This window comes from Chrysochloris asiatica, unplaced genomic scaffold, assembly GCF_000296735.1.
Source record: "Chrysochloris asiatica unplaced genomic scaffold, ChrAsi1.0 scaffold00020, whole genome shotgun sequence".
NCBI lineage: Eukaryota > Metazoa > Chordata > Mammalia > Afrosoricida > Chrysochloridae > Chrysochloris > Chrysochloris asiatica.
Genome location: NW_006408538.1, coordinates 17,873,289 through 17,888,359, shown reverse-complemented (window position 1 = coordinate 17,888,359; position 15,071 = coordinate 17,873,289). Strand labels below are relative to the sequence as shown.

Below are 15,071 nucleotides of genomic sequence, written 5' to 3'. Positions count from 1 at the left end.
GACCAATGAACAGATACCAAAAGAAAAGAATGTCCACACCTTTATCTCAGCGGTTCTGCCAGGCGTCTGTGGCCGCTCCGCTCCTTTCCCCATGTGGTCTCACCCAAGATGGCGGCTCCTGGAGCAGCCAAGTGTCCCGGACTAGAAAGCAATAGATTTCTTGCTTTGCCACAAATTCCCCCAGCTGTGAGACTTCCAACCTTCTAAATATTCCATTATATGTGATTCAGCGTTCTGGGACCATCCCCTGAGCCTGCTTGGCCGGGTATTCTGTGTTGTTGTTGGCGGAGCGCCTTTACTGCACTTCCACCTGATCCGCGATCTTGTTTGTTCCTCCGCTTTGCTGGGTTTAAAAAAAATTTTTTTGGATGGAAAAAGGCGTCATGTTTATTCATAGGGATAGGTGTGTATTTCCAGGAAATGGCCCTTTTTAGGAGGAGTGATGCTAACTGGGGAGTCCTGGTGTGGCACTGTAGGATAAGCATGAGACCACAAGTCAGTTGGAACTGTTAGGTTGGTGGTTCAAACTCACCAGGTGCTCCTTGGAAACTGTATACAGGTTCGCTATGAATTGGAACCTACTTGAAAGCACTTAATAACAATAATGGGTCCTGGTGTGGCACTGTGGGTTAATGCGCCAGACTGCAAAGCCGTTTGAACTGCAGGGTCAGTGGTTCAAGCTCATCAGCTGCTCCTTGGAAACCCTAGACAGGTCGCTTTGGCTTGGAACCAACTCGAGGGCACTTAACAACAACAGCAATAACAATAATATGCTAATTGGGTACATGCACAGCATTTTTACAAGATGGATTCCACTGCGAAAACCTCTGGTAGGGACAGACAAAACTTAGGATGGGATGTCACACATATATGCTTCTTCGTATTCCAATTCCAGCCCCTCTCAGGGACTGGTGGTCTCCATCTTCAAGAAAAGTTCATCCTTCATGGTGGGTAAACCCAGTGAAACTGTAAAAGGAAGTAAAATACAGAAGTGTTCTGGTGGGCTGTGACAGTAAGCAGGCTGTAAAATGTGTGGGGATTTAGGATTAATGCTGTCGTCCTCCAAGACTCCGTGTCTCTGGGAGACTTGAAGAGGTAAAGTAACCTCAGGTGGACCCATCATAGCTGCTCAAGGGGCTTCTTTGTGGGGGATATATGGAGCTACAGTTCTTAGAAATCATCTGTTGCTGAGAATCCATTCAATGAACATTTACTGAGTGCCTACTGTTATATGTTCCAAGCACTGGGGTAGGTGCAGGGGATACAGTGAAGAACCAAAGAGACCCCCTGTCCTTGAGACAAAGTCGGCTTTCCTGGTAACTTTTTCCATGAGGCCCCTGCCTTACTTGTTACATAACACTGCTAGATTAATTCTCCTAAAATACCACTTTTATTGACTAATTCTTCTCATAATTTCCCCAGTATACTCACCTTTCTCCTCTTGTTTATAGGTGGAAAATTCTAGCATTCATTACAAATACTGTCTGGCCCCAACCCACCTGTCCCTTAATTTTCTCTGTGTACTTTCTAATGCCATTTTATCATGACGTTTACTATTCCTGTAATGCCAAATTGAAGAGGAAGGGTGTGGTATTCATTGTCAAAAAGAACATTTCAAGATCTGTCTTGAAATATTATGCTGCTTTTTTAATGTGTTAAAGAGCAGGGGTCAGCCTGACCCAAGCCATGGTGTTTCAGTTGCCTCCTATGCATGTGACAGCTGGACATGAATAAGGAAGACCAGGAAAAAAAAGGTGATTTAAGGTGTTGACAAAGAATATTGAAAGCACTGTTGACTGTCAAAAGAACAGACAAGTCTGCCTTGGAAGAAGTACTTGTGTCTTAGAAACAGGAATGGTCAGACTTCTCTGTTCCTTTGGACTAGTTTAGGAGGGATCCATCTGTGGAAAAGGACCTCATGCTTGGTAAAGTAGCTAAAAAGTTGAAGGCTCCGCACAAGGAGATGGATTGAAATTCTGGTTGCAAGAGTGGGCTTAAGCTTAGTAATTGTGAGGATGCCTCAGGACCTGGCTGTGGTTTGTTTTGTTGTACCCGAGGTCAGAATTTAAAATAATCAACTCACCACTTCCATTCTTTTGCCAGTGGCATGTCTTCAGCCTTGAATAGTCCTCCTTCTCAAGTTCAACCAGTTTTTCAAAGTCGGATCTACTCTAGTTACCACTAACCCTAAGGATTTGGATCATAAGCTCCAGCTGGCATTGATTATTTCCTGCCTGCCATTGCTTTTATTTTCTTCAAAAAACATTTGTATACTTGAGAGGCATGTTAAAATCTTGAGTAAATTAACTTCTCTGGGTTTCACTTTTTAAAAAGAAACATAACAATACCTCAAAATGTTATTTTGAGAAATAAGTGAGATTTAACATTATAAAGTCTTTAACACAATGCTTGGCATATTTTGTTTTTATGTGCTTTTGAGTCGGTTCCGACCTATAGTGATCCTGTATAGGGTTTCTGAGGAGCAGCTGGTGAACTTGAACCACTGACCTTGCAGTTCAAATGGCTTTTAAGTCTGGCACATTAACCCACAGTCATCCTCAAATGTAGCTATTAAGTGGTTTATATTATTTCTGAACGCTGAGATAAGATTAATAGAATAGTTGTCCTTTAGGAGTTTTAATGTTACCATAGCGTAGTGGTTATGAATCGGGCTGTGAGCTTTAAGGTCAGCAGTTCAAAACTACCAGCTGTTCCGCAGGAGAAAGATGAGGCTTTCTGCTCCTGTAAAGATTTACAGCCTCGGAAACCCTGTACAGGGTCGCTATGAGTCGGAACCGACTCCACGGCACATCACCACCACCACCAACAACAACAATGTATTAATCTTCTCATCTAGCTTCTGAAGGTTTATCGAGTAACTTTTACAACAGCTATCTGTTGGAGCATTATCATGACTTGGGCTAGCCGCAGGGCTGTACTGGGCATCATTATGACAGAAGTTTAGTCTTGTAGTCTTTAAATTCTGCCAAAGCACTGGTTTTTCATGAAATATTTAGGGGATACGTTCTTATGTTCTTAAAATTAATTACATTTTTCCACAAAAAACATTTTATATGTCATACAGGGCTTCTTTTTTTTTTTTTTTTTTTTTTTCCATTAAAATTTCATCTATTTAGCACCAGCACCTGCAGGAGAAGCTACAATTCTAGATGACTTCCTTGAAGAATCCTCCAAACTGCAGTCTGAGTCACAAGAACAAACTCAGGAGCCAGTTTCTAGCCCAAAACCATCCACCATGTTTCTCAAGGACATACCAGCGAAGAAAGGTGATTGGGAATGAAGACTTCCTCTTAGCAGGAGGCCAGTCATAAACAAGTTAGATGATGTTGAAACTCGGGATCACCAAAGAGGCAGCCTGATCTGTTGGGAGTTGACTGGTTTTTCTGCCACATTGTGTTGTTGTTGTTATGTGCCATCAAGTTGGTTCCGACTCACAGCAACCCTGTATAGCATTTCTGAAGAGCAGCTGGTGAGCTTGAACTGCTGACTTTGCAGTTCAAACCAACTTTGCAGTTCATTGCATTAGCCCACAGTGCCACATATAGATTCCTTCGTTTTAGGCTAGGCTCTGAATTTCAAACTCAGGATGGAATATTTTCAACAAACAAGGATTTTTATTTAGCTCCCAGAGTAGCTAACTAAGGATCTACGATTTACTAACAATGATTCTAATTTTTAGAATATCTACAAATTGTTTCAAGGAGCCCTAGTCACATAGTGGTTACAATTTGGGCTGCTAACTGAAAGGTCATCAGTTGAAACTACCAGTTGTTCCGCAGGAGAAAGATGAGGCTTTCTGCTCCTGTAAAGGTTTATAGCCTTGGAAACACTATACAGGGTCGCTGTGAGTTGGAACCGACTCCACGGCACATAACCACAAATTGTTTCACATTCAGGGACATTCGAATACTCTTAAATTCACCCCTTTTCGTTGTTCGTGATTTGCATGTGGAACCACCAGTAAATTTACTTTGGAGAATTTCTGAGAGCATCTCTTTGAGGGGAGTCCTGGCATGGTGCTGTGGGTTAATGCACAGGACTGCAAAGTCAGTTTGAACCGCAACTTCGGTGGTTCAAGCTCACCAGCTGCTCCTTGGTGAAGACTTTTGTTCCAGAGACGAATCTACTGCTTTCCCAGCTATTATCTCATTTATGTAGCAGAGAACACTCTTCCTGCATCATAAATGTGTCTGTGCTTTTGACATGGTTACTCTTTGTGCTAATCTTCTGTCTTTCTAATGTAATATTTTCAGAAACATCAAAATGGCCAGCTTCAGCAGCTGCTCTGCATCCCACCCCTAATTATTGCGTTTCCCAAACTCCTGCCACCATCTTCATGGAGACCATACACTTCTTGATGAAGGTCAATGCTGTGCAGGTCAGGATATTTTGAAAAAGAGCAAGTAGATGGAAAAGACTGTAGTAATTTACTGAAACCAACAAGCCCAATCCACTGTCATCCTATCAATTCTGACTCAACACAGGGAGGGTGTATGAGACTGACTAATAGATGCATACCTTTATGGGAGCAGACAGCCTCATCTTTCTCTTGGTGGATTTAAACCACCGACCTTGCAGATAGCAGCCCAGTGCCTAACCCATGTTGCCACCAGGGCTCCTTATATTATCTATAATGGTATTTTTGACCAGAAATCAAATATGCTTTTAAAAGCATACCTTAAGCCCAATAGAAAGAGCATCTGAATGTGACCCACTGCCTGCACATGACGTCTGAAGACCCTACTATCCATTTGCTCCTTGTAGAATACCAACAGAGCAAAACCAGACTTTTAAGTCTTGTATCACATGTTGTCACTCATGTTATATGAGTGTTGAGGGTTTCCTAGGACCCGAATCATACTCTTCCTCCCTGCTAGGTTGTAAACCAATTGGAAAGAGATGCACAATTCTACATTGGGTAGGTGGGTGGGGCTTCAACATATCAAATTTTTATTGGTAAACTAGACTAGAGAATGTGACTGGTCCTCCATTTGATTGGCTTATCCAGCCACACACCAGAGAAGGACATCCTGTAAGGTCAGTATGCCACTTGGGAAGCAAGAAGTGCATGTATGGAGCAAGCAGAAGGAGATGGAGCAAGATCCAGGAGACAAAGGACTTGGCGATGACCTTACATGCTCCACGGGAGGCCAATCAGGCTCAAGAAAGGACAAGAATTAGGAACTGGCTGGGGTGTGGGGGGCACATGAAGCATGTTCCTTTTTGATTCTAACTTGTAGTGATCCTGTAGGACACAGTGGGACTTTCTGCAGGGTTTCCAATGCCGTTATCTACAGAGGCATGCTGGTAGTGCTATAGAACAAGTTGGCGGTTCACACCTGTCAGCCTTTTCCTGGGACAAAGACAAGGCTTTCTGCTCCTGCAAAGATTTACAGCCTTGGAAACTCTATCCAGGGTCACTGTGAGTCAGAACTGACTTCACAACATGTAACAACAACAACATAATTTATTATTAGAGGTTAAAATCTTTAGCATGTTCCTTGTAATCTGATTTTTTTTTTTTTCTTCAGTATGTGCACAGAGTCCTTGCACATGAGCTGTTATGCCCTCAAGGTGGCCCCAGCTGTGAGTATTACCTGGTGCTGGCCCAAACACACCTTCTAAAGAAAGACTTTGCCAAGGCAGAAGAATGCCTTCAACAAGCAGCCCAAATGGACTACCTGGTAATGACTTTTGCCAGAACCTCTCAAGTTTGGAGAAAGGGTAGACCAGCTTTAGTAAAGATGATGATGCTGCGTCACAGGTAGATTTCTGGTGATCAGAGGTGAGGGTCACCAGCTGTCAGTGAAGTCATCTACCTACTCCCTCTTGTTTGTTTTTCTCAAGCAATCATGCATGTTGCAGAAGGCCAAGAAAATGATCAAGGCAGCTCTTCAGCAGCTGCTGTCTCTCTATACTTTTTCTGAGCTTCTGTTTTCCCATTGTGAACACTATCATGGCTATGCTTGAATGTTGTTCTTAATATTTACCCAAATTAAAAATGGCACTGAAGAATTCAAGAAAGAAATGGGGATGCAGAGCTAGAAAAATATCTGCCAGTGCAACTGAATGGTCCTCTTTCTAATCAAGTGCTATTAGAAAAAGAGAACAGACATAATCTAAATGTCAATGTTAGACAAAGACCATGAAGGTATTTTTAACACAACCTTAATCATTACTATTTGTTCTTCACTTTCTCAGAACCCGAATGTCTGGGGTATTAAGGGCCATCTCTATTTTCTGAGTGAAAATCATTCTGAGGCCAAAGCATGCTATGAGCGAACCATTAGTTTTGTAGCGGACGCTTCTGAGATGCACTTCATCTTCCTGCGACTGGGCCTCATCTATCTGGAGGAGAAAGAGGTGAGGGACAGAAGATAGGGAATGAACACTCAAATCAAGCCACGATCAGGGGGCTACTTATGTTCAAGCATTAACATCCACTTGTGTGGGCTAAAAATATTAATATGATAATGACACTTTTTTATCCAGAGGCAAAATATTTAACCCACCATCAGATAACTAGTGATTGGCGATACTAGTATTCATACCTGGGCAATCTACTGCTGGAGTCTGTGGTCTTAACCTTTATGCTATTTAGACGGTATGAAGAATTCTCAAAGACCTTAGCTTTGAGAACCTTAAGGAGACTCTACATACATGGGGTCTCCACGAGTCAGAATCAACTCAACAGTAACTAGCAATAACATTGTTGTTAAGTGCCGTCGAGTCGGTTCCGACCCATAGCGACCCTGTACAGGGTTTCCGAGGGTGTAAATCTTTACGGGAGTAGAAAGCCTCATCTTTCTCCCGCGGAGCAGCTGGTAGTTTTGAACCGCTGACCTTAAGGTTCGCAGCCCGATTCGTAACCACTACGCTACCAGAGCTCCTTAGCAATAACATTAGTAGTAGAAATAGTCTAGACAGTTTCATAGACTTCAAAGGGACGTCTCCAAGCTTCTTCCCTAATACATAAGGCTTGAGAGCAATCTCTAATAAAGGAGACATTTTCTTTGTGATATCATTGCCAGATGCAATTTCACAGTCAGTAGGCAAGTGGCTCTTAGGCTACTTACTGAGGCTCAGCTAAGATCCAGGGAACCCAGGCAAAAAGTGGTCTTTTCAGTCAGCTATTGACTACAACTACTTTTGAAGCTGCTTTTGTTGTGGTTTTGAGTTTCTCTGTTTCCTGTACTACTGAGACTTCATAAGACTTTGAACGATGAGGCTATGGCAATTCACCCACTTTTATTAGTCATGGGGTTCTGTGTATCTGCCATGCAGATACCCCACTACTTGATGTCACTCTTAAATGAAAGGGTTTAGGTACAATGCAGAAAAGTATTGGGGTCACCCAGAACTTTCAGAGCAACTCTTTGCCTCAACTCTTACAGAGTTTTTGGCACAGTTTACAGGTTAAAGTTAGCCCTTTGGATGGATGGTTGGTCCATCCATCTCCTCTTACAAGTCTCCTTGAGGTACTTAGAGTAGACATACAGATACAATCCATGGACTCATTTGACGTGGATTGTTCTGGAGTGTAGCTATCAGAGGCCCCAGGATTACCCCAGCAGTGCAGTGTTTGTGCTTTCCAGAACAATAACTTAGTGGTGCCACTTTCTTTCTGTAGTATGAAAAGGCAAAGAAAACCTACCTGCAAGCTTGCAAGAGATCGCCGTCATGTCTTACCTGGTTAGGACTGGGAATCTCCTGTTATCGGGTAAGAGGTTGAAGCCTTGAAGCTAGGCCTGTGCCTAGCTAACTGTGGTGTCTTTGCCTTCCAAGCACCTGGGGGAGGGGTGGGCAAGGCTTGTGGTGATGGGGGATGGTTATCAGGGATCTCTTCTCTACTGAAAAGTTCTCTTCAAAATTAGTTAGTGAACCAATGTGAATTAGAAAAATAACCCTGAAAAAAATCCCACAAAATCCAGAACCAGGAAGTTATATAATAAGACTTGTTATTTGGTACAAAACTTATTTTATGGTGTTATTTGCAAGAAACAAAGTGATATAGAAGATGATTGATCTAGTTAAATTAATGTGTTGATTACTTACTAAGCACTGTGGGCTATTTATATTCAAGAGGAGCTTTTGTAGCTTCGCATGGGCCAAAATGTTGTCCCATCAGACCTATAGCGTAGTGGTTATTAGTCCGGCTACTAACCTCAAGGTCGGCAGTTCGAAACTACCAGCTGTTCCACGGGAGAAAAATGAGGCTCTCTACTCCCATAAAGATTTACAACCCCGGAAACCCTGTGCAAGGTCACTATGTGTCCGACCGACTCCATGACACATAACAACAACAACAACATCAGACCTAAACAACCTCTACAAGCTTTCCCCCTTCTCCTCCCGTCTTGCACTGAGGCATGCATTCTGCTGTTCTTGTTTCATTTAGTCACATGGGTCGCTATGGGTCGGAACCGACTCGACAGCACTTAACAACAACAACAACAATTCTCGATACCATCCTTCCCCCTTTCTCCTAGTACCTCACTCCCTTAGTTTTTCTTTTCTCCTTGTTTTACATTTTTAATCTCTCATTCTCAACCAGCTCTTTCTCCACAGTTTTTTCTGATCTTAACTGAATTACCATCATCACCACCACCATCCTGGTTCCTACTCTTAACAAAAGAGTTGTCAGCATTTCGTGTCTCCCGAGCTCTGGTAGCGTAGTGGTTACGAATCGGGCTGTGTACCTTAAGGTCAGCAGTTCGAAACTACCAGCTGTTCCGTGGGTGAAAGATGAGGCTTTCTGCTCCCTTAAAGATTTACAGCCTTGGAAACCCTGTACAGGGTCACTATGAGTCGGAATTGAGTTGATGGCACTTAACAACAATAACAGCCTCTTCACTGCTGGCGTTTTTTAATCATGAAGATAATACCTGTTCATTACAGAAAATTGAGACTATAGAAAAGAATATGAAGAGAACATAAATGTATCCATAACCCCACCACTCAGTTATAACCACTATTAACGTATGAACATTGATTCCATATCTGTTTTGCATATATTTTTAATGTCGAAAATTAAAAATAATGTACTTTACTGCTTTTCATTATTGTTCCTCCTTAACAATATCATGTTGGTCTCTTATTATATTAGCAAATATTCTAAAACATGAGTTTTAATGGATTCATGATGTTCCAAGGTTTGGATGCATAAGTAGAATGACCGTGTTATTTATTGTCTAAACCACAATACTTCTGAGGATACCCCAGGTCAACCAGGAATATGATCACCTATATATAAGCTGTAAATTCCCACCTTCCAGCAGAAGATGAAAAAAACATTAGTAGCTATTAGAAACCCGATAGCAATGTCAAAGGTACAAGAAATCAATCATACAACCCATTCAGTGGAAGCTATGTTTCTATTTGTTTTGAGTAGTGTAAAAAGTGCATAGACATTATTAAGTTAGAAGCAAAAATTAAAAAGAAAACAAACTTCACTTGAGCCCTATCACTAAGATGTCCAAGTAATTCTGTCTCCCTCTCCCTCCCCCAACCCCAGTCAATGTTTTAGTTTTGCTGAGATGTTGTAGGATAAATACTGGACAAGAAAGTGAGGCGGCATAGGAGGCACTCACTCATCTCTGCCAAGATTTGGTAGACAACTATCTGGCCGACTGATTGGAAGAGATCCATATTTGCGTGCATTCCAAAGAGAGGTGACCCAATGGAATGAGGAAATCATCAGACAATCTCTTTGATATCCCATGTGAGTAAAGTTTTACTAAAGGTAATACAGAAACAGCTGCAAGCATACATTGACAGAGAACTTCCAGAGGTTCAAGCCAGATTCAGAAGAGGCCGTGGAACGAGGGATATCATTGCTGATGTCTGATGGATCTTGGCAGAAAGCAGAGACTATCAGAAAGGCTTTTGATTGTTTGGATCATGACAAGCTATGGACAACATTGCGAAGTATGAGTATTCCAGAATACTTAATTGTGCTTATGAGGAATCTGTACATGGACCAAGAGGCAGTTGTTTGAACAGAACATGGGAACACTGAGTAGTTTAAAATGAAGAAAGCTGTGCAACAGGGTTGTATTCTTTCACCATACTTATTCAGCCCATATGCTGAGCAAATAAGCTGAGTTATATGAAGAAAAATGAGGTATCAGGATTTGAGGAAGACTCATTAACAACCTGCGATATGCAGATGATACAACCTTGCTTGCTGAAAGTGAAGAGAACTTAAATATTTACTGATGAAGATCAAAGATCACAGCCTTTGGTATGGACTGCATCTTAATGTAAAGAAAACAAAATCCTCACCACTGGACCAAAAAACAACATTCTGATCAGTGGAGAAAAGATTGAAGTTGTCAAGGACTTCATTTTTCTTGCATCAACCATCAACACTCATGGAAGCAGCAGTCAGGAAATCAAATGACGTATTGCATTAGGCAAATCTCCTGCACAAGACATTTTTAAAGTGTTGAAGAGCAAAAATGTCAGCTTGAGGAATAAGGTGTGCCTGACTCAAGCCATGGTATTTTCAGTAACCTCATATGTATCCCAAACTTCTCAGTGAATAAGGAAGATCGTAGAAGAATTGATGCTTTTGAGTTATGGTGTTGGAGTAGAATATTGAAAGTACCATGGGCTGCCAAAAGAACCAACAGATCTGTGTTGGAAGAAGTGCAGCCAGAGTGCTCCTTGGAGGCCAGGATGTCCAGACTTCATTTCTCATACTTTGGACATATTGTCAGGAGGGGCCAGTCTCTGGAGAGGGATATCATGTTTGGTAAGGTGGAGGGTCAGAGAAAAAGAGGAAGCCCCTCAGCAAGATGAATTGACAAAGTGACAGTTTCAATGGGCTCAAGTGTGGCAACAATTGTGAGGTTGGCCCAGGAGCAGGCAGTGTTTCGTTTCATTGTACATAGGGTCGCTATGAGTTGGTCCAACCCGATGGCACCTAACAACAACAACCCTTGGTGCAGTCTCACATTCCCTATACCTTCTGCTATATTGTATTGTCTTAGTGATTGGAAGTATGAGCAACTGAGTCAGTCAAGATAGAAACCAAAAAGTCAGGCAAGTCTACTTCCCCACAACTTTTGAATTGTGGTCAGATATCCTATTGATTTTATCCCCAACATGTCTCTTGAATCTGTTGGCTCCTCTGCATCTTTACTTTCATTACGCTTGTCCAATCCGCATTCCCTCCTGTAAAAGCCCCACTGCCATCAAGTCAATTCCGACTCTTAGAAACCCCACATAGGTTTCCTGAGGCTGTAAATCGTGGATCCTCATCAGTATTTGAAGTCCTTTTTGCTCTCAGCAAGCTAAGTTGTATCATCTGCCTATAGCAGGTTGTTAATGAGTCTCCCTCCTATCCTGATGCCACATTTTGATTCCTATAATCCAACTTCTAATGTAATTTGCTCAGCATATAGCTTGAATAAGTATGGTGAAAGAATACAACTCTGGCACACACCTTTCCTAATTTTAAGCCATTCAGGTTCCCTTGTTCTGTTCGAACAACTGTATAGGCTCCTTGTGAGTACAGTTGTGTTCTGGAATACTCATACTTTGCAATGTTGTCCGTAGAGTGTAATGATACAATCGAAAGCCTTTGCATAATCAATAAAGCACAGGTAAACATTTCTCTGATATTCTCTGCTTTCAGCCAAGATCCATCTGATGTCAGTCATCAATGATATCCCTTGTTCCACAGCCTTGTCTGAATCCATCTTGAATCCCTGGCATTTCCCTATCAATGTACGGTTGTAGCCATTTTTGAATTATCTTTAGCAAAATGTTATTTGCTTGTGATATTGTGTGATGAGTCCATTAGATCACCTCTCTTTGGAATGGTCACAAATATGAATCTCTTCCATATTTCCAAGCAGTTGGAAATTTCTTGGCATAGATAACTAAGTGCATCCTGTGCTGCATTAGTTTGTTGAAAGATTTGAATTTGTACATCAATTCCTGGAGCCTTGTTCTTTGCCATTGCCTTCAGTGCACCTTGAACTTCTTCCTTCAGTATCATTGGCTCTTTTTTTTTTAAGTTTTAATTGTAAATTGAATGAAAGTTTATGGGGCAGATCATCGGTTTTACACTCAACAAATCATATACTTTGTTTCATTACAATGGTTATAATCCCCACCATGTACCATCAGTTAACAGTATTACAGTATTTCTTCTCTCTATTCGTTTTAGCTCTCTCTCTTTTTTTTTTTTTTTTAAAACTCAGGAATATATGATGATTTACACCACCAAAAGGCACATTCTACAAGTCTATGCCACTAGCTCTCAGTCTCTGTCTTTCCATGAATCTAGCAGAGTCCTCAGCAGCTCCCTCTCTCTATGTCCCCATCTCTGCCTCCATCTCTTGTGTCACTACTTCTTTGGATAGCGTCCTGCATTCCGCTTGTGCTCTTCTCCCTTGATGGTCCTAGCGCCTCTGTTTCTGGACTGTAAGATTAACCACTCCCCTATTTTTGTTACAAAACTTATACCTTTACAGTTGTGACAGTCACAATTAGTCATGATAACAGTTACTCACTATTGAATCATAAGAATCTTGTCCCCATCTCTTTTCACCAGACCTATCTAGACAAGATGAAATCTAATCAGTGGGGACTCTTTCTTTCCCCCCATACTCTTAAACTCCCTCTTGAAACCTTGTAAGCCAGTCACTTGGTGCCTTTATCACCCTCTCATTTTAGGTAGCCAATGTCTAAGTTGCCTGTCCCTGTCTACCCTGTGTACAGAAGAGATAGCATTGGTACATGATGTGAAGACTCCTTCCCTCTCTGTTGGTATTTAGAGCTACCACTTCCAGGACTATAGGTCAAGTTCATCAAATTGTAGCAATTTACCCTTGTTTCCTTTATCAAAAAAATGCAGTTTTTTAACTTCCTTTAGTCGAGTTCTGATTATCAAGGCTAGGTCACATGGGTACTGTCTGCAAGATTGGGTGTTCTTGTGCATCTTCTCTCACTTCATATCATCTGGATGCTTCACTCTCAGCTCTAGCCCTCTGTGGCTGTGCCTTGTCCATGGGCTCAGGTGTCCCCAGGTTTCACCACAATTTGGACCAAGCAGCCCTTCTTCTTCTCTTTCTCATCTCCATGTCAACGGTAGTCTATGGACCATAGTTGAACTCAGCCTATTTCTTCACTGCTGCCTTTCCCCCTCTTCCACTCACCAGTAGACCAATGTGGTCACCAGCAAGCTTACATGCCTGCTCATGTGTTCCCTTTAAGTTTCAGTCTTAGCAGTGGGGTTATCCTGAAGGGACATAATTTCTTGTCTTGATGGCTTCCCAGTGAACAACTTGCTTATTCTTGTAGTAGCCAGTCATACTGCCATTTTTGTTTTAGGTTTTTCCTGATGATCTTTCTTTGAAGATGTATCTTCTGTCGCTGTAGCTGTTCCAGGCTGGTCTGCTTGTCCTTTCAAGTTGGAATGTCCCATCTCAGAAGGTTCTGGATGGTGCTCAGAATTCTAACTAAGTTCCTATGCTCTGCAAAGGCTTTGCAAGAGGATTATTTCACTGGGCAAGATGCAGAACCCCTTTTAGGTGTTCCAGTCAGTTATAGGCTGAAGACGGGCTTACAAACTTTCTGTAATGATGTTTCCCAGCATTCCTTTCTATCCCACTCAAGTGTCTATTTTACAATAGTAGGTAAGAGAAACCAGTATTATTCATAAGACATTCAAGCATCTTAGTATTATTTAACCTCTTCAGACTATGCTTCCAAGTATCATTGGCTTTTGATCATATGCTACCTCTTGAAATGGTTGAACATCAACCGTTTCTTTTTGGTACAGTGTCTTTTTTTTTCTATCTTCATTTGATGCTTTGTGCATCATTCAATGTTTTGACTGTAGAATCCTGCAATATTTCAAGTTGAGGCTTGAATATTTTCTTTAGTTCCTTCAGCTTGTGTAATTCTGACTGTGTGCTTCCTTTTTGGTTTTCTAACTCCACATCTTTGCACATTTCATTATTTTTTACTTTGTCTTCTCAGGCTATCCTTTGAAATTTTCTATGCAGCTCTTTTTCCTTCTCATTTTTTCTAATTGCTTTAGCATCTCTGCACTGGAGAGCAAGTTTTAGGGTCTCTTTTGACATCCATTTTGGTATTTTCTTTCTTTCTTGTCTTCTTAATAACCTTTTGTGTCTTCCCCTGTATGATGTTCTTATGTCATCCCACAACTCTTCTGGTTTTCAGTCATTAGTGTCTAATACATCATATCTTTTCTTTAGATGCTATCTTAATTCATGTGGGATATGTTTAAGGTCATATTTTGGCTCTTGTGAACTTGTTTTAGTTTTCTTCAGCTTAAGCCTGAAGGTGCATATGAGCAATTGATGGTTTGTTCCACAATTTGTTTTGGCTAATGTTGTGGAGTTTTTCTATCATCTCTTTCCATACATGTAGTCAATTTGATTTCTGTGTATTCCACCTAGAGAGGTCCATGTGTGCAGTCATCTTTTATGTTGTTTAAAAAAAGTGTTTGTGAAAGAAGAAATCATTGGTCTTGCCGACTTCTGTCAAGTGATCTTCACCATTGTTTTATCACAAAGGCCATACGTTCCAACTACTGATTCTTCCTCTTTGTTTCCAACCTTTGCATTCCCATTGCCAGTAATTATCAGTACATCTTGATTGCATGTTTGATCAATTTCAGACTGAAGAAATTTGTAGAATTTTTCGGTGTCATCATCACTGACTTTAATGGTTGGTGCACAGATTTGAATAATAATGATATTAGCTGGTCTTCCTTGTAGTCGTATGGATATTAGCCTATCACAGACATCATTGTACTTTAAGATAAATCTTGAAATGTTCTTTTTGATGATGAATGTGATACCATTCTTCTTCAATTTGTTACTCCTGGTATACTAAACCATACGATTGTCAGATTTAAAATAGTTAATACCAGATCTTTCTGTGTTCCAGTTCATTTTTTTTTTTTTTTTAATTTAAGGTTTTTTATTGTGGATTGAGTGAAAGTTTACAGGGCACATCATCAGTTTCACATTCAACAATTCATATAACTTGTTTCATTACATTGATTA

At 41.0% G+C, this 15,071-nt stretch overlaps 1 protein-coding gene across 1 annotated transcript in view; it reads left to right on the top strand.

Annotated features, from left to right (window-relative positions):
* The window catches only part of TTC18 (tetratricopeptide repeat domain 18), a 116,016-nt gene that overhangs the window by 90,776 nt on the left and 10,169 nt on the right, over positions 1-15,071 (top strand). The window contains exons 19-23 of the mRNA XM_006837471.1: positions 3,144-3,287; positions 4,275-4,399; positions 5,553-5,705; positions 6,223-6,384; positions 7,652-7,741. Coding sequence (XP_006837534.1) covers positions 3,144-3,287; positions 4,275-4,399; positions 5,553-5,705; positions 6,223-6,384; positions 7,652-7,741 — 674 coding nt within the window. The remainder of the gene's footprint in view (positions 1-3,143; positions 3,288-4,274; positions 4,400-5,552; positions 5,706-6,222; positions 6,385-7,651; positions 7,742-15,071) is intronic.